Source organism: Enoplosus armatus, chromosome 4 (genome assembly GCF_043641665.1).
Source record: "Enoplosus armatus isolate fEnoArm2 chromosome 4, fEnoArm2.hap1, whole genome shotgun sequence".
In the NCBI taxonomy this organism is placed as follows: Eukaryota; Metazoa; Chordata; class Actinopteri; order Centrarchiformes; family Enoplosidae; genus Enoplosus; species Enoplosus armatus.
The window spans coordinates 122,736-148,440 of NC_092183.1; the positions used below are offsets into that span (position 1 = coordinate 122,736).

A 25,705-nucleotide genomic window follows, 5' to 3' on the forward strand; every position below is an offset into this window, starting at 1 on the left:
GAGAAAAAAAGGGAGAAAAAAACACAATTGATTGATTTTATTGATATTGAAATGAAACATAATCACTTTAAAATGCCTGTCTACATGTTGTACCTGTCCTTAATGTCCTCCATGGTTTCACTTTATATAATAAAGACATGTAGCTCATCTTGTTTTAAAAACCTTGAATATTGTCTCTGAAGTCATTTTCTTTCTTTCTTTCTTTCTTTCTTTCTTTCTTTCCATTTGTCGACACTTAGGCTTTGTTTTGCCAATTATCCAATATTCATGATTTCAGGACACTTTTTACTCCAGTCCAGCATGATTTTAACAGTTCAGATTTCTCAACATCCCTTCCAACAGTTAGAAGATGCAGATGCATCATATTTAACATGTTTATTAACATATAACAATTTCTCTGAAACAGCTGTTTTATGAGTCTCAGAACAAGCTTCCTCTCATCACCCACAATCACAATCTCTAATTCTTTCTACCATTTTTGTTTTGCTACAATTGTTTGTTTTGTTTGTTTTTTACAAAAATTTAAAAATAAATAAGTTCACATATATATCTCTCTCCTGTCTTATTGGGCTTCACTGCTTCTTTTATTCATTGTTTAAAAATATTGTTATTACTACTTTTAGCATTATTATTGCTATTGTTATTATGATTACCATTATTGTTATTATCATTATCATTATTTTGTATTTCCCACTGATTCATATTTTTGATGATTAGATTTTTCACAAAAGGATGACTGTAGCAACAGTTAAAAGATAATTCATTGTCGATGAAAATAATGTTTCAATAAAGTTTTTTTAAAGAAAAAAAGAGACACGAGTTGTTTATTCACATGTTGTTGAACATGTCGACCGATTGAACACATATTTCGGATATTTAATATTGTTTTTGTTCACAGGAAGTCGAGCCCGTTAAATATATTGTTAGAGTAATTAAACATCCTGTGACGTCATCACCCTGCGTCATTTCCAGCTGATCCACCGGCATCATGAGGCGGTTGTGTCGGACCGGAGCGACCTTGTTATGCGGAGCGGGAATCGGAGCTTCAGTGAGCCGCCTGCTGAGTGTCAGAGGCGGGGAGGAGGAGGAGGAGAGACCCAATCTGCTGAGTAGAATCCCGGTGATCCCAGTACCGAGAGTCCAGGCCTCCGAGCTGACGGTGAATCAGTGTGTGTGTGTGTGTGTGTGTGTGTGTGTTGCTGCAGAAAGTGGAAGTTTCTATTAGAACATGACTCATATTTTTAGGTTTGGAGGTAGAAAAATACTATATATGTGTATACACACATATATATATATATATTATATATATATATATATATATATATATATATATATAGTACCTGTGGTGTGACATGTTGCACATCGTCTGAACATGGACTGAAAACCAACTATTATTCTATAACATTTTGTGAGATTCTGATCCTCTAGGGAGTCCCCCGGAAGAAAATGTTGTAAAATGTTTTTAAGTTAAATACATGAATCTGCTGCACTTGGAGAGCAAAGTTATGAGGCTAGATCTATGAAGAACTCCACACCCAGCTCTGTTTAACCTTGTGTATATATTGGAGACCGGACAATTGACTTCCAAAAACAGCTTTTGGTACCGTCCAGTCCCACAAACACACACCCACCTCATGAGATGAAACAATAAGGGCTCCGTGTCCAGCCACTGCACCATGCTCAACAGCACATAGAACCTCATATGAGCCCCAGTGGCAGCGCAAAGTAGAACACCTGACGTTCTCCGTGAGGGGATGAAGGCTGGGAACAAGCCTACTGCTGAGAGGAAGAGGACAGGAAGAAGACAGAGAAGCTGCCGTCCAAAATATTAGTTAATATAATAATAATTAGCCAACATAAATGGCAAATACATTATGCATTATTTTCCACGACAAGCAGCTGAATATGTCAGTCAACATAAGCGAGACTGACAGCTAATGTTAACGTCACCTGACATAGCTAACGTTAGATTAACGTTAATTATTAATGATAAGTTCTGCATTAATGTTGTCTGTTTGCCTTCGTACACTGATAAAAATAAACTTCTGTCTGGAGTAGTGGATACTGTAACATTGGCTAACGTTACTAACCTCAAACAATGTGTCCTCAAAGTGCCTCGGTGTCTTGGATGCAGCGGATCTTTTATGTTATTTTGAGAAGTGTAAAAACTGTGGCAGGCCACCATAGTCTAGGTAATTTATAGGAAACATTGAACACAGACTGAACATGGACTGTCACATGTCCTGAACATGTCCTGAACATGGACTGAACATGGACTGAACTTGAACCGTAACATGGACTGAACATGTACTGTTACATGTACTGAACATGGACTGTAACATATAGTGTAACATGTAAAGGACATGAACTGTAAAATGTACTAAACATGGACTGTAACATGGACTGTAACATGAACTGAACATGGACTGTAACATGTACTGTAACATGTACTGAACATGTACTGAACATGGACTGTAACGTACTGAAACATGGACTGTAACATGTACTGTAATATGTACAGAACTTGTACTGAACATGGACTGAACATGGACTGAAACATGTACTGACCATGTACTGTAACATGGACTGAAACATGTACTGACCATGTACTGTAACATGGACTGTAGCATGTACTGAACATGGACTGTAACATATACTGTAACATCAACTGTAATATGTACTGCAACATGTACTGTAACGTACTGAAATTAGACTGTAACATAGACTGTAACATGGACTGAAACGCGGACTGTAACATGGACTGAACATGGACTGAAAATGTACTGAACATGTGTCCATCAACAGCTCACTTAAACATCAACTGTATTTAGTTTGAATTCTGTCTGTTTTGCGTCAACTTTATTTCGTCATTTCATTTCCAGTGTGAACAAACAGACTGAAAACCTGCTGACTCCGTCTGAATTATTGAATTTGAATTATATGAATACAGATTTTGAAGGTTGGATACTTAAATTTTCCATCTGACTTTGTGAACCCTAAAACATAACATTTACTGGAAATAAAGTATTTGAAGTCACACAACTAAAACTGTCAAACCACATAAATGCAGACAGAAGTAAAATATTTCAGTGTTATAAAGAAGAAGTATTCAAACATCCTTAAAGCTCCCTGTGAAGGTATAAACAATTTCTGTTGTGTATTATTGAGCTCTAACAAACGTCACTTCTCTGTCATTGATGCATATCTTGGTGTGTTCCCTCCACCTGTAGCTCAGAGGAATAATATAAAACCATTGGCGGGACTGTATATTACTTCGTCTGTGTACGTGCACGTGCATCCTCGTGTGCATGCATGTGACAAACAACACAAGGGCCAGTTTTACAGTTCTGTGTTCAGTTGTTTGATGACCTGAATATAACTTGCTGTGGAGGTTGTGTTGAGTGTGTGTGTGTGTGTGTGTGTGCGTGTGTGTGTGTGCGTAGTAAGGTAAAGAGGAGGAGGTTCTGGGACCCACCGCCCTTAACAGTTGAACTGTGAATTGATAACATCAGTTTTCAGTAGTAGTTGTGTTACTTTGAAAGAGACTTACGGTCTAGACCAGAGGCCTGCACTACGAAGCAGGATTTGAGGTCAGGGAGGTACCTTCAGGGTTAACCCTGTGTTTTCAGGGTTACAACGGTTGTTCACTTGTTACCGGGGTACATCGCCATGGTAACTTATAACCTACTCCGGAGTGGGTGATGTTCCAGATATCAGATCAACTCGTATAAAAGCTCTGCCTACTGACCAATCAGCTCTCTTGGTTAACGGCATCACCAATCATAGAAGATCCCGGGGGGCTCGGGGCGGATCATGAATCGCTGTGGCGCTTTGAACCATGTTTTTATATTTATGTTTTATTTGCTCCGTCTGACACTCCGGGGCTGCAGCTGACAGAATAAGACAAACTGTCCAACACACCATAAGAACACATCTCGCAACACATGAATTTAATAGAACACACAAATGTAATCAGTCAGATCTGCTCAGGCCCTCATGATGGGGCAGTGACATTAGAAGCCTTCAGTCACACAGTGGGGGTTGTTGGCAGCTGCTGCTGTGCTGCGTTCAGCCTGGATGATGTGTTGAACTTCTTCTTTGTCTAATATTATAGTTTGCTCTTCGGTTGTAAAATATGCCGCTGTACTGCCAGTAGACGAGTCCATGTTTGTGATTGGTCAGATGCTGCCCCTCCTTTCATGTGAATGTGCTCGTGGCTGGATTATGAAACCCTGGGTTGACTCACCGAGTTGATAACCAGCGTCTTGTGAGCGCTTAGCGGGATGCGGCTGTTAGGTTCAGTGAAGCCAGATAAGAGAAGATATCCTGGGTATGAACCTGCTTTGCAGTACAGGCCTCTGGTCTATGAAACGTGCCCTGAGATATATAAATGAAATTTAATTGAATTGAGAGCGGCATGGAACAGGTGGAAAAGTTCATTTAACTTCATTTTCAGTGTTTAGGGCTGTAACCAAAGGTTATTTTCATTATCGATTAATCTGCCGATTATTGTCACGATTAATGGATTAATTATTTAGTCTATAAAATGTCAAAGAATTGTGATAAATGCTCATCACAATTTCCCAGAGACCGAAGTGACTCCTTCAAATTGCTTCTTTTGTCCAAAGGGTTGGGGACCCAAAGACTATTCATTTACTATTATAAATGACAAAGAAAAGCAGAAAATCCTCACATTTAAGAAGCTGGAACCAGCAAATGTTTTACATTTTTGCTTGAAAAATGACTGAAACGATTTATCGATTATCAGATTAGCTGGCAACTAATTTGCTTTCGATTCAATAATCGTTGCAGCTCTAACAGTGTTTACCTGTTGTGTCTCGTTGTCCAGGTGAGTCCAGGTGGTTCAGGAGCGGTGATGAAGTACGGCTTCCCCTCACTGGCCAACATCAAGATCAGAGAGTCCTACGTCACCTCATACGACCCCCGCACACGCACTGCATCCTGGGTAATAGAGAGGCTAAACCCCGCCTCTCTGAGCGGCCCATCAGACAGGAAGTACTGCGACTTCAAAGAGGACGACAGGTGAGATAGGAATAAACAAGAAGACGGGTAGTAGAGGGCTACTACAGGTTGGTGAAGAGGAGGTGAGACAGGAAGTATAGTTCCTCATTGTGAAACAACATGCGTGTCTATCCCCCCTCCCAGTGTGCACGTGTTTCACAGAGCAACCCTCGCTGACTACAGGGGGAGTGGCTTTGACAGAGGTCACCTGGCTGCTGCAGCCAATCACAAGTGGAGTCAGAAAGCCATGGAGGACACCTTCTACTTGAGCAATGTCGCACCACAGGTAAACACACACACTGTGGGGGGTGAAATGGGTCACGGTGGATGAGAAGCACGTTTGTACATTTTGGTGATTATTGACTGAAAGTCTCACATGCGTGTATGAACGTGCGTGTGTGTGATTAGTACAACTCTGCCATGCACATGCGACTTTTAGCATATAGACGTGCATGCATCCTTGCAACCGGACATGCATGTGCATGCGCACATGGACTGTTAACCCAACATGAAAATGTTAATAAATAAAGCTTGTTTGTGATGACAGTTTAGTTGTCCAATGTGCTCCAGGCTCTGTGGATTTTTGATCTGCTCCGTGACCCGCCGGACCAGCACCATCTCTGCGATCCTGGACTCCTGACTAACCACTGGCCCTGGTGCTGGTACCCATCTGGGGAGGTCCCGGATCTTGCCCATAAATAATAAATAAAATATTAATTTGAAAAAGAAAATGCTAATACCAACCCTCTGAAGGAAAAACTCCACATCAGTTCACTTCAGTCCTGCAGGTGAAAGCAGTGGAGGTTCTGGATGAACTCACATTAAAAAGTCCTGTTTGATTCTACTGGATCAAAGACCTGCTGCTGGAGGGGGGTTAACAGGCACACATGCGCATGCACATGCGCATGCACATGCGTGGGCGGTCGCAAGGATGCGCACATTGTATGTTAAGAGTCGCACGTGTGCACACATGACTGAGTTGTACTAATCACACACACGTGTGGGACTTTTAGTAAATAATCACACGAACGTATGTGCATGTCTCGTCCTCCATGACCCATTTCACCCCCCATACACGCACACACACACACGTACAACTCTACCTGACTGCAGGCTATAACTGTTTCCAGTTCTCAGGTGAAGCAGGAACATCAGTTTTGCAGGTAAATGTTAATGAGGATCACTATGGTCGGTTATGTTCTTTGGAGAACCAGAATTGAAATATATTATGTTCTGTCTGTGTTGAGAACCCTCACCTGAACCAGAAAACCTGGAACAATCTGGAGAAACTGTGTCGTTCTTTGACCAAACGTTACCTGAACGTCTACGTCTGCACCGGACCGCTCTACCTGCCCAGGTAACTCGTCTGCTGCTGCTTCGTCTTCTACGGTGTGCGAGGGGCTACAGGATGACATCATCAGGTGTGTGTGTGTGTTTCAGGCAGGAGGCTGATGGGAAACTCTACGTTCGATATCAGGTTTTAGGACGAAATCACGTCGCCGTGCCGACACACTTCTTCAAGGTGAGTCCACCTGTCTGATGATGACGATGTCCTGACAGCTGATGGATTCACCTGTTCCATGTCTCCTCAGATACTGATCCTGGAGCAGGCAGACGGCAGGGGGGTGGAGCTTCGGCCGTATGTTTTACCAAATGAACCAATAGATGAGAAGGTTCCTCTGGAACGTTTCCTGGTTCCCATAGAAACCGTCGAGAGAGCATCAGGACTTCTGTTTGTCCCAAACATCATGAAGAGGACCGGCAGCCTGCATGCCATCACTGACAGATGAACTACACCACCCACAATGCACTGCGGCTGCTCAGTCTGTCTCTCTAGCTGGTCTTTTAAAGTGTCATGTGATCAGTATATTTAAACTGATCATGTGATGATGTTTGTCTGAATATTATTAATGTATTTGATATTTCAAAGATCAATTAGATTTCAAACCTGTAGATGAATTATTAAATATTTTAATCTGCATTCATTGACTTGTTTTTCAGCCACTTGGTGAAAATCCAGTGATAAATTACTTAATGAGCCATAATATATTTTGAATCCAGTAATGAACTTTAATTGAAGGTCTTAATCTGTGATGTCATTCTGTGGGGTTCATTAACCCTTCATCGATGAAGAAAATCCATCTATCCTTTAATTAACCCCCTTTTAGAGAACAAATATCTGATGGAACTTTTTACTCTTTATAAAAATATTTAATATTTTGAATGAGCAGCTGAAGACTTGAGATCTTAATTCCACCTCCAAGTCAATGAAACTGTGAAATGTCTGATCATTGTGTCCTGATAAATATTATTGATCGGTGCAGATTTAACTGGTTGTTGTTTGATGAAAGCAGCACAGACAGACAACATGAAAAAAAAACTTAATTAGAAAGGTTAAAAACATAAAAGTTACAGAGTCTGGTCATCAATTCATCAGGACCTTCACAATAAAAGCTCCAGTTCAGAATTCAATCTGGTTCAATTTGTTTCAGTTCATTCAGTCTGACTGAAAGGTGACAGCCAATCACATCGAAGGAGCGGCGGGGCCTGCTTTTATTTGTAGAGACTTCTTAGTTTGAGGTCAGCTGACTGTTGTCCACCTCCATGAACTCGTCTTCGTCCTGTGAGCTGAAGATGTCTCGCAGCAGGTACCTGTTCTCCTCCTGCACCTCCTGCTGCAACTCTCTGCTGAACCTCCTCAGTTTTTCCTGCAAGAGAGGAGCGACTCTCTCCTGCAGGACATCAATGATCTCTGAACAAACAGGAAGAGGAAGTGATGGCTGTAACCATGGTAACAAGTTATGTTTCCATTTAGTCACACTGTCTCCATTCAAAGTAGCTGAATCAGCTGTTTGCAGCGAACCCCCATCACTGGATTACTTCGTGGATGTAAGGACTGAATTACTGGATTTCATCTGCTCACACATGTTGATGTTAAATGTGATACAATAGAAAGCTCCAGAAGAGCTACTAAATGGGCCTTGTGGTCTTGTTACCTTCTGTTGAACTTCCTGCAGTAAGATAAAGAGCAGTACTGACCTCCATGGGATAAACTGGTCCAGTTGGGAACTCTGGAAACCTTCAGTCTGTGGAAACTCTTCTGAACACACACAGGAGTCACTTTACTGGAATACAACAACAAAGGCTACTGTTAGTATCAGTCCAGTTAATGTAGTATTCCTAACTGTGGTATTAATGTCCCTGACATCACGTCTAAAACTACTTCGCTCCACATCTCTCTTGCCCTCAATAAGAATCCAGAATCTTTAATATTTAACAGCAGAACACAACACAACTTCTTCTCTGTAAAGTCTTGTGACTAGGAGGCTTCAGGTTTGTCCCTGTCTTACTGGACCCTGATTGGCTCCAAACTAGTTGAGAAGTCATAAATCCTGCAGATACGTCCATGTGATAAAGTGAGATTTAAAGCTATAATATGTAACTTTTCGTGTTATATATTTTGTTGACTTGTGGACTATCCCAGATATTTCCAACAATTTTCAAAAACAGAGAAATCTGTAATTTAATCAGGCTAGTGGTCGCTGTCCCCTTTGATCATACATCAGAATCAGAAATACTTTATTGATCCCGGGGGGAAATTATACAGAGCGACTGTCAGCACAAGCACACAAAGATCATACATCAGCCAGAAGTCATGAATTGACTTTTGATCCAGTTTTAAACCATATTTCTACGATGAACTTTAGATCTTTATCATTTTTAACTTGTTGAAGGATTTTAGTCAATGTTCATCTGGTCATCTTCAGTTATCAGTTAACGTTAAAGGTCCTATATATAACAATATGCAACAATTAACATGTATTAATCCCTTTTTATTGCCAATGTGTGAATGGAGTGTAAAGTCACATAAAAAAGCAAGACCCTCCCCGACTTCCCTGGTTGCCTATAACAGCCTGTGGACTGATTTCTGTGTAAAGGACTCAGGACGGTTTTCCAAAGGAGGTGATGTCATGCGCGCTCCCGAGTGTTTAGCCTCTCTTCAGCTCCATGTTCAGCTCAGTCCGCTACCGTCAACAAACAACCAGCACCCACCAAAACACAGAGCCCAACACAAAGTCCACGTAACTTGTTTGCTTACACGGACAAATTGCTAGCTAGCTAACACTGCAAAATACTATCTTGAGTGGATAACATCAGCTAATTCATCCAGACTGCCAGAGCTGATCTGGCTGATAACTTGGCTCGCTTGCCGTTTGCAAATCACTTCATCAGCTCACGATGCGAAGCAACCAACGCCAAACCCATGCAGCGTAGTTAAGTTACAGCTAGCTGGCTAACCTTAGCTTGCTCACTAATGTTATGGCTCGCAAAACACTACCTGAGTAGATCTGTTCGTTGGCTAGCTTGCCAACTTACTCCACCAGCTAACGTGATCCATGATACTAACTGATGTATTATGACAAACGGCGTTGCTCAGCTACAGACTCCCGTTCAGCGAGCTAACCCAGAGAGGCCAGCAGTGACAAAGAGGCAGCAGGGGAACACAGTGTGGCACGTTACAGACTGAATATTTTCACCTCTAACTCGGTGGGTTAGGGATTTATTTAGACCACAACAGAGTTGGTGATGGTTGGAACGGTGGAAAGACTAACCACAACATTTTTGGTGAGTTTTAGTTTGTTGTTGCCGCGTTTGAATGAAGTGTGTTTTATGATGAGTTAACATGGCAGTAAGCTAGTCATAGTCCAGTGGGAGAGAGGAACTTGAATTCAGAAGGTATGCAGTTGTGTTTTTCTGTTTAATAAGGAAAGTAGGTGTAAGAGTATTTCATGTGACATTTTGTGAGTTTATTTATTAGACTGAAAAAAGCGAAGAGAGCTTGTGGAGCGAAGGGAACTCGCTGGTGTTGTATCTATTTGTCACTTCACTGTTCACTCGCCTACCGACTGCGCACACCAGCAACAGGATGCTGACTGCCGTTTACTTCACGGCCACCGGTGTCGTTAAAAACAACAACTTTCTTAAAACTCCATACAGAACCTTTAACGTTAGGAGGAGACCTCTGAGGATACTGTAGCTCTCGGTAAAAACCTCTTGAACGATGAATACTGAAGGAATCCTAACCAGGGGAAGCTGACTGCAACGACAGGAATGGTAGTGAAGACAACAACTCCCATGATCCCACGCTACTTCACAACGTCAACAAACGCCTGTTATTGTTTTAATGGAGAGACCCGGAGTGGCAGATGTAACTCAAACAGTGAAGGAACAAGGCGAATCACTGTTCTGAGTGAAGGAGCCACTTTAAGTTACCTGCTGATGCTACAGGACTCAGAGGGACGAGTACAGTGTAAAATAAAAAGAGGTCAGAGGTCATTTAAAGACTTTGGATTCATTAACATTCCTGCAGGAAAGATATAAAACCTTCAAGTCTGAGAATAACACTGAGGCAAAGATGCAGCTTCTGTTCTGGGATCAAATTAAATGTTGTGGTTCAAAGTGAACGTGGTTTTGACCTTTGACCTCACCCGACTGTCTGAGCGACCTTGTCCCAGTCGATGTCTGCTGCATCATCCACACGCATGTTGTGCAACCTGAAACACACAATTATTATTATTATTATCATTATTATTATTATTATTATTACTACTATTGCTAGTGATGTTCTCAAGGTCTTATTTGATCCAGTTCATCCTAAAGCTGTTGGATGGGGTTAAGGTCAGACCAGTTCAGTTCTTCCACGCCAAAATGGGAAACTTTATGGAGCCAAAGAGACAAACTCGGGGCTTGTACAGCTTTTTAAGAGTAGAATTCAAGCACTTTCAAGGTACCTATATCAAAAATTTCCATTCTCAGAGCAGATGGTCTCCCTCATGACGTCGGGTTTACACCAGACACGGAGCAAAAAAGGCCCCCTTTTCATTTCGGAGCGCACATCAGTCAATCTAGCTCCGGTCCATGTCTGGTGTGAGACCATGGATGTAAAAAGTATAAGATGATGCGTTCGCATTGTGCAAGATTATGTTGAAAATAAGGAGTTTATTAAAATGTGTGATTTCTAACGTTGAAAACAGTTACGGTTAAAATGAAGCATTTCCCAAACAAAGACTTACCTTAAAAAAAACTTTACCTTATATATGCACATGAATGATATGCTACAAAATCACTTACAACATACTATCAGCATTAAAACCAGCCCAAAATTAAGGGATCCATCGGTTATAGTTTTTTTACTAAATCATCTACTAATGATCTCATTAACATCCCAAATCTTAAATCATTCAATCATTGTTCTGAAGATCATATAGCAGGACAGGTTCAGGGGTACCGCCGCAGACCTGGCTGGGGACAGTAGATGCAGTATGATGAAGTTTGTTCACTTGCTTTGTTCTCGATTAATGATAAATAATTAGTCATTTTATGACATGGAAAGGTGTCATTTAATGACGTAACGGTACCAAACGGTCCTCTTCTTTAATGTTACCTCCAACATTTTACTGTCAGTAACAAACGTCATGGATGTAAACAGTCTGATTATTATTTCAGGTATTATTTAATTACGGTTAAACAGCCCGCTGTGACTGTGTTGTAGCCAAGTTACATGCTGTTATTGCTACTGCAGGTATTGAGTGCTCCATTATGAATGGCTACTGTATATTGTTATCTTTCAGAACCACACACACGCACGCACGTACACACACTTAAGTGCAATAAAGTGAGGAACCGGTGTCAGGATCCTTTATTTACACCATTACAGCAGTTCTGGCCCATCACACATGGGTGTCCTGTTTCAGGTGTCATGTGATCTTACGTGTTGATGAGGTGGATTTTAGCCTGAAGTCCTTCAGCTCCTCTGTTGAAGGTGCTGACACCTGAAGACAGTTTCAACTTCAGAATGGTGAACCTGAAACACACACACACACACACACACACCTGATCACCTGAAACACACACACACACCCACCCACCCCTGAAACACACACACACACACACACACACACACACACACCTGATCACCTGAAACACAGACACACACACACACACACACACACACAAAGTACACTTGAAACACACACAAAGTACACTTGAAACACACACACACACACACACACACACACACACACACACACCTGAAACACACACACTTATCGTACACCTGAACACCTGAAATGTTGTAAGTAAAGTACCAGTACCGGTAATGTACAAGTACCAGTAGTGGACCGTACAGTACAAGTACAGTACCAGGATTATACCAGGATTGTACCAGTACAGTACAATACCCATACGGTACCAGTACAGTATCAGAATCAGACCTAGCAGGTGTACTGACCACTTGATTCGGCACTGGCCCCAGGCTCTGGTCCCGACCTGCTGACTGATCTCCTTCCAGGGCAGGTTGTTACACAGCTGGTCTCTGCTCAGACCAGAACCTGCAGGACTCTGCTGGACCAGAACCTGCAGGTGAGCCTTCAGAGCCCGCTTCAACCTAGACTCCTCATCTGGACTCCACAAACCACGACCTGGAGCTGGACGGACACATATACAGACATTAACCTGTACCTGAGTTTTGTGGTGGGTGGGGCTAATAGAAAAGGTCAGAGGTCACGTTGTCATGAGTCAGTTTTTACCGATGCTGGCGAAGCGTTTCTGTAAGGCGTAGACGCTGCGGTCCATCTTCTCAGAGATCCTCTTCCAGTTGTTACCATGGAGGTTCTGTAACTTCATCAGAGAATGCATCTCCTCCTTCGAGAACCTAAAAGGTTCAGAGATACATACAGAGATTACCCACAGCAAGAACATAGAGATACATGGGCTCCACAGCCGGAACGCAAAGACACAGAGGGTTCTGCAGCTAGAACATAAAGACACACAGGATTCCGCAGCTAGAACGTAAAGACACAGAGGGTTCCGCAGCTAGAACGTAAAGACACAGAGGGTTCCTGCAGCTAGAACGTAAAGACACAGAGGGTTCCTCAGCTAGAACGTAAAGACACAGAGGGTTCCGCAGCTAGAACGTAAAGACACAGAGGGCTCTGCAAATATAATGTAATGACAGAGGGTATATATAGAATATAAAGAAGCAATGGGCTCAGCAGCTACAACACAGAGCTAGAGACGGTTCAACCGCGAGGACATAAGGATACAGGTTCTACTGCTAGACGTGAAAGACACAGAGGGGTTTTTTCTGAGAACAGAAACACGTTGAAGTTAACTTTGACCTCTGACCTTCCCATGTGGTTCCTGTCATCAAAAATCTTCTTGGCTCTGGTGTGCACCTGATTACATGTCCGAGGAATTCCCTCCGCTGGAGAGACGGGTAGAGAGACAGACAGAGACGATCAGGAGGACTGTCACACCTGATCCCAAGTAATGATGATGACGATAATGTTGATGTTTTTGTGTGTTTACATTATCAAATAAAGTCAATTTTATTTCAATCCATAAACCCCAGTCTGCCTCAGGGGGCATCATACAGCCCCCTCAGTCCTGAGATCCTCCACTCAGATCCCTTTAACAGGGAAAAACTGTTAGAAAGCTCAGGAAGAGCAGCAGAGGAGGGGTCCCTCTCTGGACGTACAGACAGGAGACAGGTGTCGTGTGGACAGACTAGATTGACAACAGAAATTACCAATCCTCTCCAGGAAGTGATGTTGTGCTCTCAGCTTCTTGATCTCCGCCTCCTGCCCTTTGAACCTCTGAGGAAACAGAAGCTGATTGGCCGAGCTGAGGCCCGTCAGAGCCAGGAAGTCTGCAATGTTCTCTCTGATTCGCTGATTCTCCTCCTGAGTGCATCGCCCCCGACGCAGAGAAACTCCTGAAGGAAGAGAAACAGGTGTACTTTAAGTATTAGTACTATGCTTGCACATTTAGTGTATTTTCCTTAACCAATAGCGGAACACGTTAACAATCAATAATCGATTAATAATTAATAAGATACAAAACGCATGTCTTTTTCTCAGTTTAAGTTTCCTTAAAACAATTCAGTTATGTGAAACATTATTTCTCAACCCGGCTAGTAATGGTACCTCTTGAGGGGATGTGGTAGCCTGGCTCAGTGTAGTTCAGTAGCTCATGAAATGCCTCACAGTCCACAACGTTTATCAGCATCATGTCTTTATCCACCATAAATAAAGCCTGTAGTTATTGAACGCTCATCACTACAGCCTCTTCCAGCTAACACTACAGGATTGTTTGTTGGGAGGACGGTGTTCCACTTTTGATTTGTCCTGCGGTCGTCGGGCGCCAACTCTTCAACAGTGACGTACTGGAGCTGTATTATAAGACAATAATGCTCCACGCTGGATTACGTTTTTTTTTTCTTCATCTTGCCTCACCATGTCCCCCTGACAAGTGGCCCTTTGTTGAGCCAGTAATTTTCTCACCCGCAGAGGTGAAGTGCGCCCTTTTGTGGTATAAAAGTTAATATATGAGAGCTCCGTACGAATGGGACACAAAACGTACATTGCCAGTAACCACATCTTTAATCGGTTAAATTCTTAACAGCAATTAATCGATTAATCATTAATCATTAACATTCCTACATAGTACGTTGCTGTATTCAATATTAGTACCTTGCTGTTTGAACTATTTGCAGTATCAGTACCTTGCTGTTTGAAGTTCTTGAAGCGATGCAGGTCGTATCTCAGCAGTTTCTTGATCTGATCGACTGATTTCTTCTTGACGTCTGGAACAAACTCCTGCAGCTCCTCCAACAATGTGCAGTCAAACCTGCAACACAGGAAGTACAGTTAACACTGCGCTCTGATTGGCTGGTGGAGCATGAAGACTCTATAGCAACATGTGACTTTACTATTGAGATGTTTCCACGTGCAGCGACCAAATACTCACTCATCTTCTACATCTGCTCTTCTTCTCTGTCTCTTCTTCTTCCCCTCCCACACCTCCTCGCTCCCTCCTCCCCTCCTCTCCTCTTTTCTCTGCTTCTGCTTCTGCTGCTTCTTCTTCTTCTTCTTCTTCTTCTTCTTCTCCTCCTCCTCCTCCTCCTCCTCCTCCTCCTCCTCCTCCTCCTCCTCTTCCACAGTCTCTCCTTCCTGTGGCATCGCCTCCACCACCCTCTCATCTTTCTTCTTCTTCTCCTCCTTCATCCTGGTGTCTGTTTTTCTGTTGTTGTAGTCAGCCGTTACCATGACGACACTCTCCTCACTCTCTCCATTCTTGTGTTTTTTCTTCTTCTGTTCTGTCTTATTCGTTTCTACAGCAATCTGTGTCTCCTCCTCCTCCTCCTTCTGGCTGTACGTATCTCCATCAGCAGCACGAGGAGGATAACTGGACTCCTCTTCCTCCCTCTTTTTTTTCTTCTTCTTCTTCTTCTTCTTCTTCTCCTCCTCCTCCTGGCTGCACATATCTCCATCCACAGCACGAGGAGGATGACTGGCCGCCTCTTCCTCCCTCTTTTGTTTCTTCTTCTTCTTCTTCTTCTTCTCCTCCTCCTCCTCCTGGCTGCACATATCTCCATCCACAGCACGAGGAGGATGACTAGTCTCCTCTTCCTCTCTCTTGTTTTTTTTCTTCTTCTTCTTCTCTAGTCTCACAGGTGTGTCGATGTCGACAGGTGCCAGACATTCCTCCAGACTATCTGACCACCTCCTCTTCCTTTGAGGGGAGGGAGAGAGGGTAGGCCGTTTCATGGCAGGAGGAGGAACACCAGCAGAAGGAGGTGTAGACTTGATGCTGCTGATCAGTTTGTTGTTGGAGCTGTAAAAGAAAAAACAACCTTCAGTCAGATTATAATCTGGTCCAGGACCAGACCTGATCAGAGGCCTGTACTGCGAAGCAGGTTCAACATACTCAGGATATCTTCTCTTATCTGGCTTCACTGAACCTAACAGCCGCATCCCGCTAAGCGCTCACAAGACGCTGGTTATCAACTCGGTGAGTCAACCCAGGGTTTCATAATCCAGCCACGAGCACATTCACATGAAAGGGGGGGCAGCAGCTGCCAACAACCCCCACTGTGTGACTGAAGGCTTCTAATATCACTGCCCCATCATGAGGGCCCGAGCAGATCTGACTGTCATTACATTTGTGTGTTCTATTAAATTCATGTGTTGTGAGATGTGTTCTTATGGCGTGTTGGACAGTTTTAGTCTTATTCTGTCAGCTGCAGCCCCGGAGTTTCAGACGGACCAAATAAAACATAAATATAAAAACATGGTTCAAAGCGTTGAGTAGGCTTACTTTCATATCTTCTAAGAACAACAAGTACGAGGCTTCAGTGCTTCAGTCAATCTCTGCTGGAGGATGATATCAGTAAACAGGAGTCATTCCCTCCAACCAGAATCTATATCTCTCATATTAAACACCGCCAGGGAAAGACAAAGGGCTGCCGGTCTCTGAACACTCTGCCCCCCCTAAGAGACCCTCTCATGATCCGCCCCGAGCTCCACGGGATCTTCTAAGATTGGTGATGGTCCAGAGCAGGTTATGTGTGCAGCATAAGTTACCATGGCGATGTATCCCTGTAAGAAGTGAACCACCGTCATAACCCTGAAGGTACCTCACTAACCTCAAATCCTGCTTCGTAGTACAGGCCTCTGGTCTGACATTTGGGTTGAGTCATCCATTCATTGATCAGTTCATCAGAAGGAAATATAACTTTCTTTGTTAGAGAATATAATGTTGAGAAAGATGTTTGGGATAAATTTACAGGAAAATATTGCTAAAGATGAAAACTTTTGATAAGCAAGAAAAAGAGTTTCTGATTGGAGTTCAATCCTTTGAAATAATGTTTCAGAACAAAGCTGTAGCATGAATCTAATAGCTAGCTTGATATAGTAGAGAAGTTTAGTAGAGAGGACATCAGACGTGTTGCCAGTGGCTTCACTCATTACATTGAGTTTTTTTATATATACCTAAATATAAAGAAACATTCATCATTAGTGAAGATTATTAGAAAAGAATATAGAATAGAACATGCAATGCAAACTAGTTTGGTTCCAACTCAAACATATAATTATGTGTATATTCTATATATACAAAGAATATCGGCCAATATATCGATAAAATATATATTTTTTCCTAATATTGGTATCGGCCCAAAAATACAGTATTTACAGGCCGGGCTAATGATACAACATTAATACATACTGTATATACTACAGAAATACATATATACACTTCTGTAATAATGCAGTACTAAATACCCTTTATATTACTATAATGCTGCAGTGCTGCATAGTGTATATATCACTATAATACTGCAGTAGTACACATACACAATATAAAAATGACCAAACAACCTGAAGTCTCAGGAAATAACAAGATTACGTTATGACGCCTAAATAAATAAGAAACCTATTTTCTTAATGTCTCCACTACCCCCCCACCCCACTCCATCATGTCTGCAGACGGCCTCCAGAGTGTCTGGGCGGACAGGACAGAACAAGTGACAAAAGAAAAGGTGAAGGACTTGCTATTCTCCTTAACGACATGCATGTATTGGTATGTGCGTGTTCACATCTGAGCCTCTAGATCCTCGTCTGTATAACTGACTGACTTGGTGAAAATACACAACACTTCATGTCCCTTTCATGTGACACTGTAGGCTGCATCAGTGAAGGGAAGGGGGCTGAGTAACATAGTGGTATGGGCTGAACCACCTGCAGCTTAACACTGGCAAGACCAAGGAGTTGGTGGTGGACACCCCCTACACCCATTTCCATCCAGGGGGTGGATGTGGACACAATGCTGGACAACAAATATATGGGAGTACACCTGTACAAAGAGCTGGACCGGATTAAGAACACTGGGGCTGTGTAGAAGAGAGACCAGAGCCGACTCTACTTCCCGGCCTGTCACTGTGTCTGCAGTACCAGTCCGTGGCAGTCTGTGCTATCTGCTTCGCTGTGGTGTGCCGCGCAGCAGGGTGCGGGCTCAGGAAGGCTGGCTCGGTCCTGGGGGTCTTCTTTAGTTCTTTGGTGGTAGTGTCAGAGAGGAGGGAATTATCGAATAAAATGTGAACTTATTCTTTAACCTGAACCCAAACTACCACCGACAACAGCAGACTCCACAGAGACCGTCCAGGAGAACCGGTCCGAATTTGGTCTCGGTTCTAAACACAAACATTAAAACGGATTCGACCGTCTGAAACAGTCTGGAAGCTTTTAAAGTTTGAATCTGAATCCACTCACCGTCTCAAACCGTCTCCTGCCGTTGCACGCACGCGGGGTGGAAGGCACGACGCTTCTTGTTTACTTCCTGTTTTCTAGCAGCGCATGCGCAGTAGTGATGTGTCGGTCGCGAACGAGCTGGTTCAAAGAGCCGGCTCTTTTAAGTGAACGATGGGAGCCGGCTCCCGTCCGCGACCAAGCCGGGTTTTTTTGTAAAGTAATATAAGGAAGAATGATATGACGATTATTGATATTTGTGCCAAATGCTCGGACAATGATGCTTACCTCGTTGTTAGGCAACGCCCTCTGCACACGGCTCGCTCCAGTCTGCAGGCAGAGTTAAGTTTCGTTTTCCCACTTCTCACCGTGATCCACTGAGACGGCAAAACAGCTGATTGAGCTCGTTTAACACAGTTGTGTGCGTCAATGACAGCAAAACCATACCTACTGTAGCGATTTCTATTAAATGCCTGTGCATCTGCCTTTAAAGTGCCTGCTTCAGAAATAAACCATTTAAAGCATATCCCTGCCTTCCGTGTCCTGACAAGACACCCCATATTGTTCGCAAATTTCCTAACCAGTGGAGCTTTCCTACAATATTAGAAAATGTAATTTTTACTTTTGAATACTTCAGTACAAAGGATGTATTGAATAATTTAAGTGATATATGTGTACACATACAAATCATAAGTCAAAACAGTGCTAAATTTGGCTGAATTATAAAAGGTATAAGTGGTAAAATGAAGAGCCGTTTGGGAGCCGAAAGAGCCGGCTCTTCTTGGTGAGCTGAGCCAAATGATCCGGTTTACTAAAAAGAGCCAGAATTCCCATCACTAATGCGCAGGGCGACTCAAAGACCAGGTGGGCGGCGGTAACATAGATGTCTGAGTTTCCTGGTTCCGCACTCGACTGAACGTTTATGGTGATCTCTGTTCTTCAGATGCTCTGCTGCAATATAACTAAGTACTTTTACTCATGTACTACACCTAAGTACAATTATAAGCCTGAGTGTTTCCATTCCATGTTCCTTCATACCTCTACTGCAACAGTATTTTTTTTAATACAAAATAAAGAGCTGCATGCATGGTTTTGTGTTCTGTGTCGTCTTTTATTTTTATATTTATCAGTTTTCTATGTAACTGAGTCCTGAAAGGTTTATTTCTCATAAGAAGTGAAATCAAATCTGTCTGAGGTCACAATATTTCAGCCTGTCTGATCTGCACAAGAAGATGTGTTCATGAGATGAACTCCCACACGACTGCATCAGTGATAATTATCCTACAATATAAATAGTACAAGAGGGGCCCTTCAGCATGATGCTTTAGCTGAAGTTGTATCTGCCGACTGTAACTTTACACTGTTTCTCTTGTTTCTGGATTGCAGATTTACTCATACACATAAAAACACGTTTTTTTTATTCATAACAAATTCAACGTGGATCATTTTTAGATGTTCTGCAGAAAAACATCCATCAATTGTCATTTTTTTATTAGATAAATGTTAAAATATGTTGTTACTTTATCAAAAGCGAATATTTCTACTGATGTTATTACAGATGATTTTACATGACAGGGCAGACGAACAGGTGAAGAGTGCGAGTTCATTTCCTGCCAAAACTTAACAAACAAACGAAACATGTTTTATAAATGTCCTACGATTCACTAACAAACACAGTGAGGTCTGCAAATACAAAACGTACAAACACAACATATTATATTAAATAAATAATATTATAATATTTTTGCTGCAATACTGAGAGTGGCCACTGGGCTAAATTGGAAGGAAGGCTGAGCGGCTGCGCCGTATCCAGGCACATTTAAACAGACTCATAGCGCCACCTGCTGTTGTGGAGGGCGAATTACTCAGAAAATTCTCAGCACAATCACGGTGGAAAGAGTGTGCCAAAAGTCACGTGATATTTTTTTGTCTTTGTTGGATATATTTTTTTGTACTTGACATGCTGTATTTGTTTCTGAAGCGTGATGTTAATATAATATAACATTGTTTATATTTAATATAACGTGGGTGTGATTGATAGGCACGTTTTCTATTTGCAAACCACATGTTTCATTTGTTTAAGTTTTTGCAACCAAGGACCTGGTTCAGGTCTGGATCTGGTTCAAGTCTGATGGACCTGGAAGTTCTAGGTTCTTCCTGGTTTCACTGTGTTTTACAAACAGAACATGGTCATGTTTATCTTCTGTTTGGTAGCAGAGTTCAGTTCAGCTGTAAAATGAGCAAGAACAGAAGAAGTGGAAATTTACATTTTGTTTTCCATGTAGTTACTTTTAGACGTCAGTTGGGTTAAATTAACAGAATATTTTCTTCAAGAGAATAGAATAGTGATGTAGCATTTGGTTGCTTCTACGGAGTGCAAAAAATATCTCTACTGGAAATGTGACATGATTCAGAAAATACCAATGCTACCTGAATGGAAACTTATTTAACGTTCTCCCCACACTGAGAACACAATGTACAGTTTACAGAGAAATGCAGAACAAAGCACACTTCAGCTATTCTGAATCAGAACATCGTCTGTATGTTCAAACACACTTTCTTACCAATCTGGTCCAGGAACTCATCCCCAAAGTGGGACAGAACAGTGGAAACAAAAGCAGAACCAGAGACAACGCTGTTTTACAGGTGGTGAAGTTCATACAGTGGAAAAGGACTGACTCCCTGTGAGTCATGTGACCTGTGGAGTTTGCTTGTAATCAAAGTGTTTATATTCAGTGTTTCTCACCAAAACTTATTAGATCTCACGCAAGAACTTTTTTGTATTTTTCTCCTGAAACTCTCCGTCAGGTTAGTTCGTTGTCAGATTCCTCAAACTCTTAACTGCACAAACTTGTTGTAAATCACTCGTTTCAGCCTGATGAGGCTGTTAATGAGGAGGTGAACGTATGTGAGATTTCATCATTATCATTTACATAATCTACGTCCCCAAAAATTCCCATATAAGGATCTGACCAAGGTTCTGCTTTGTGGGAAGATTTCACTCATAAAAACTAAGGCTCAACAGGTTATCGGCTCCGATATTCAGCATTTCTATAATTATCAGAATCATTATTCATTTTATCCAATTGGAGATAAAATGAATTCATTTTAAAATGTCCTACTCTGGCTCTGATTCAGCCGCCTCTCTCTGTCTGCATCACCGCTCTGTAGTGTCACTCAATGTCCCAGACTCCATTAAACACCACAATCTTATCATTTAATTCTATGATGACAGTTACATCTCTGACAATGCCCAAAGTCAAAACCTACAGGATTTCATTCCATGGAGGCGAAAGCGAGGGCTTTTAAATCAGTCACTCATCCTTCCAAATAATGCACATTTCTCGCATGTCATTTAACAAAACCGGTCATACACATCAACTCACTTCTATTGCTATTGTTCATATTCAGCTATAGTAATCAGTAATGAAGTAGCCTAGTCTTGAATGACAGGTTCCCTGTTATCACATGTTGTTAATGTATGACATTTAAAAAATTGAAACCAACTTTCTAAAGTTGGTTGTCGGCCTGCAGCTTTTTGAAAAGATAATGTTGAAATGTTTTCTTTTGCAGCATTTAGTTAAACAGATGCTTAAAGGCATTTGGTTTTGTGTTGAAGTTTGCTTTATTCTAAATTTTGACACTGAGATTTTAATTTTTACGGAAAATGTATATTGTTATCAGTCTCTAATCATCTGTATCGGTCCTGAAAAAAAACCCCAATAAAAATGGTCAAAAACTTTACCAAACAGTAAAAAGAAGAGTTTTACTCCACGGAGCTTAAAGATAACAGATATAATTAAAAATTAAAAAAAAATAATACAGCTGTTAATGATGTGTCATCAGAGCAGAGCTGCACTGTGATTTAACATGAAGTTAGATAATAAAAACATCTTTCTAAAGCAAAGTGGTTGATGACTAACATGAGAGAAGGTTAAGGGGATGTGAGAGTCACAGAGATATTAGACAGGATGATATATTATAGTCTATAAGTCAGGTGTTCTAACAGGAGATGATGCTGGACAGAAACCTGCAGAAATATGCCAATAAAAATCATAAAATTAAAAAAGGAAAAATGTTGTAAAAAGTCCCAGTAAATTGGTAGTCATGAGGTTGATCAAATGGCCAACAGAATATTAATTTTGTATTAATTCATTAATATTTGCCAGCTGACTGGCAGCAGGATGTGTATCGCCACTTGAGTACACATGAGATACAAACAAGGGTTAGGGTCTACGAGTGATCACAACTTACACATGGAACCTTTAACTACTGGGCTCAGGAACACTATGGGTCCTAAAAACAAGACAACTAAGACCAGCAGCAGTTGAGAAACTACAGTAGGAACACATTCGGGTGGTCTCAGACCAGACCTTCAGGGTGTGTTTACTATAATCACTGTAAGTCTGTTGTTTGGAGTCATCATGCAGAAGTATCATCAAGGTTTCTACATCAACACAGTCTGGTAGGATTCTGGTTTCAGTCTGAATCCTGCAGCCAGACTGATTCACATGAAAATCCAAAATGTCCTGATGACAAGATCGAAACTCTGTTCAACAGTCTTACACTTAAAGAGTACTAGTAAAACCCTGTCCTTGTGGAGCTCTGAAGGATCCTTTCAGACTCTGCTCTTAATCAGTGATGATGATGGTGATGATGATGGGGGGAGGATCCTGCTGTGTGTGTGTTGATGTGTGTGTCGTGGTCATCCTCAGAGTGTGTCAGCAGCAGCGAGGCTCTCTGCTCATCCATCCTCCTGGACTGAACTCTCTGAATCAAACTGAAGAAATCCTCCTGACCTTCAGGTGCCAAACCAACCACATCATCCAGATCAGGAAGGGAGCACCTCTGGTCCTCCATCCTGTCAGACTATAGACAGACAGACAGTGAGACAGGCAGATGGAGAGTAAGGCAGACAGGGAAAGGCAGGCCATTGAAATCCCATTAAGTTTTCATGGATGTCACCAGACCAGTTCCTACCTGTACCTTGTTCCTGCATCTCCCTGTACCCCGTTTGTGTCTTTACCCTGTTCCCACATGTACCCCATCTCACGTATTCCTGTGCCCCGTCTCTGTCTGTACTGTGCCCTGTTTTTGTCTTTACCCTGTTACCACCTGTACCCAGTGCTGGCTGTATGCTGTATTCTATTCCTGCCTGTCCCCCGTACCTTGTGTCCTGGTGGTTAACTGCTGGTTCCAGTGTGCTGGTACTGGTGCCCTGGAAGAGGTAGCCTATACTTGAAGAGATATCATGTACCCTGTCCCCACCCTTACCCTTGTCCTTCCAGTACCTGGTGCACTGGTTTGTAAACCTGTCTGTTGCCTACTGTGACCTGCCTTCCTGCCTCTCCTCTCTCAGACTTTGCCTGGGTTAGGGTTAGGGTTAGGGGGTTAGCCTAACCCTAACCCTAACCCCTTGTTTATTGAACTCTGGGAACCTCACCACCGCCACCTTGCCCTCACATTGTAAAAAAGACAACGTGAAGTGTAGTTTAAAATGGCAGCATCCAGGGGATTAAGAAGAAGCTACTCACAGCTGGAAAGAAAAACGAAAACAATATTTCACCTCACTTCATCCTCTGAATGTTTGATACAGTGAAGACAAACATCAGTGTAGTGTCATTATGTTTCCTCCCTAAAAACAGTCATATGACATGCTGGTACCTGGTAGTGTATGAGCATGCAGTAGAAGTCCAGACTAGGAAGGGTGGGCTGGTTGGGGCTGCAGGCCCCACAAAGAGCAACTGGTCCTTGGTCAGGCAGTAGGCTGATGCTGGCTCTCTGGTCCTCCAGTCTCTGACCCTGACACTCCAGGATCAGGTCCAACAAGGCCTCTGGCTCCTCCTGCTGGCTGCTCCTGCACTAAAACGACAGCACAGGGACAAGCCATGGGTTATTACAGTTTTTTTTCAATAGCATTGTCAAAACGCTTCACACAGTCAGAAACAGAATCTATGTGGACCGAACTGAGAATCATTTTTCATTGCTTTCACATAAAATGCATTCATTGACCACACTTTCCAAAATCCATGAACTCTTTCCCCTTCATACTCCACCTGCAAAACACTATATTTGCAGCAAATTGTTCAAAAAATAGCAGAATATTTACAATGAAATGAATAATAATCATAGCTGATTGCAATTTCAGCTGAAAACCTACCAGGTGTCCTGTTTTTAGTCTCATTACCAAACAAATGAAAGAGGACGGATTTAGAATGACTTTGTTTGGAAACTAGGGAGGAAGACTAGAACCCTCACATTACTGTATAGTATGAGTTTACTATACATGTTGCTGATGGAGTTTTTTGTAATTATTATTGCAGCCCTGGAATTTCAGGAATTTGTTTTTTGTTTCACCGTTTTATTTTTCACAGGTAAATGACTATATGCAAAGACATAGAAAAACAAAGGATGTTGAATCAAAATGCTGCATTTCTGATTCATTCTTGTTATGAACTTTAGAACAGTCAATAACATGAACAGGTGTTATTCTTGTGTTATTAAACCAGCTGAAGCTAAAGATTACACTTTGTAATCTCATTCAGCACTTTAAACCAGTTCACTTTCACATTCTAATTCTATTCGGAAGAATTCAATAGTTTTTTTGGCAGCAGCAGGTGACAGTTACCTTGCTCCTGGAAGTAGTGGGTCTGGTCCTGGAGCTCAGAGCAGAGCCAAAGCTCTGACCCCGGGGCCTGGTGGAGCTTCCTTCAGGACCAGGACCTGGTACAGGAGTCACAAGACCTCCATGGCTCCTGAGGGGTGAGGTGGAGGCTGAGGTCCTGCTGCTGGGTGCAGAGTGAGGCTGGGGAACAGCACTGGTGTTATTGGGACTGTGGCATCCTGGTCCAGCCTCCAGATTGCCGTTATAGTGGGGGGATGGAGAGTGTTTGGGTGCAGTCACCCCAATCCTCCCATTCTGATGAGAAGGTGAAGACAGGGAGGGAGGAGGTAAACCTGACAGTTTTTTGTCAGCCATATTGGAGATGTGGAGGTTTAGGCGGGGCTATTTTTCTCATCAGTGGGAGGAGCTAAACCTGGGCAGAAAAATAGTAGAGCAGGAAGTGAGACACAGATCCACATGAAGAACCATGTTACTTTACAAATCAGGTAACATCAGGTTCTTTGAATTCCTGGATCACGGCGAGTGGCAATCAACTAAGTGGATAAATGTTCTTGTGTTCTGTTCAGGTCGAGCTCTAATATGATTAAAGTCAGATGCATGATTGACGAATCTCACTTTAAAGTCAGTGGCTGTTTGTATCACAGTATCTTCCTCAATAGATTCTTCTCAGTTATACTGGAACTGTAGATGTTCAGATTTTTATTTTTCTGAGCACTTTTAGTGCATGTTGGCTTAAAAATTGACTGAAAGTTAATTTTTCACCTTGGAAACGTTGTGTACCTTGAGGTGAGATTGTTTTGTGAACTGCCATTGTCAAGGTCAAGAAAGAACTCTGAATCTCATCTTTTAAGCTAATGTAAGCGGCGTGGGTGTGTGAGAAGGAATGTGAAACAGTCCAATAATGGGTTTTCTTCTTAAGTTTAGTTAAATCTCAACAACATAGATCAGTTACACGAAGCCATTACACTCC

The 25,705-nt window shown here is 42.2% G+C and overlaps 2 protein-coding genes across 2 annotated transcripts; one reads left to right on the forward strand and one right to left on the reverse strand.

Moving 5' to 3' along the window:
• Positions 1-986: 986 nt before the first annotated feature.
• Positions 987-7,494, forward strand: endog (endonuclease G). Its single transcript, XM_070904650.1, has 6 exons — positions 987-1,159; positions 4,850-5,043; positions 5,167-5,308; positions 6,270-6,379; positions 6,463-6,544; positions 6,615-7,494. Exons 1-6 carry the CDS (start codon positions 989-991, stop codon positions 6,810-6,812), a joined length of 897 nt encoding a protein of 298 aa, XP_070760751.1. The 5' UTR covers positions 987-988; the 3' UTR covers positions 6,813-7,494.
• LOC139283706 (transcription termination factor 1-like) lies at positions 7,006-25,089 on the reverse strand. Its single transcript, XM_070903729.1, has 13 exons — positions 24,739-25,089; positions 23,775-23,972; positions 18,399-18,487; positions 14,833-15,699; positions 14,588-14,712; positions 13,613-13,798; positions 13,210-13,288; positions 12,612-12,736; positions 12,314-12,509; positions 11,795-11,887; positions 10,512-10,577; positions 8,062-8,147; positions 7,006-7,774 (listed from the first exon to the last, which is right to left on the reverse strand). The coding sequence occupies exons 1-13, from the start codon at positions 25,087-25,089 to the stop codon at positions 7,593-7,595; spliced, it is 2,643 nt and encodes an 880-aa protein (XP_070759830.1). The 3' UTR covers positions 7,006-7,592.
• Positions 25,090-25,705: the final 616 nt, after the last annotated feature.

Excerpts from the sequence above, each read along its gene's own strand:
- LOC139283706 (XM_070903729.1), bottom strand. The coding sequence starts at position 25,089 with ATGGCTGACAAAAAACTGTCAGGTTTACCTCCTCCCTCCCTGTCTTCA. Across the intron at positions 12,737-13,209 it reads GACAGGAACCACATGGGAAG|GTTCTCGAAGGAGGAGATGC; the intron begins GTCAGAGGTCAA and ends TGAACCTTTTAG. Across the intron at positions 8,148-10,511 it reads AAGGTCGCTCAGACAGTCGG|TAAAGTGACTCCTGTGTGTG; the intron begins GTGAGGTCAAAG and ends GTTGTATTCCAG.
- endog (XM_070904650.1), top strand. The coding sequence starts at position 989 with ATGAGGCGGTTGTGTCGGACCGGAGCGACCTTGTTATGCGGAGCGGGA. Across the intron at positions 5,044-5,166 it reads GACTTCAAAGAGGACGACAG|TGTGCACGTGTTTCACAGAG; the intron begins GTGAGATAGGAA and ends CCCCCCTCCCAG. Across the intron at positions 6,545-6,614 it reads TGCCGACACACTTCTTCAAG|ATACTGATCCTGGAGCAGGC; the intron begins GTGAGTCCACCT and ends ATGTCTCCTCAG.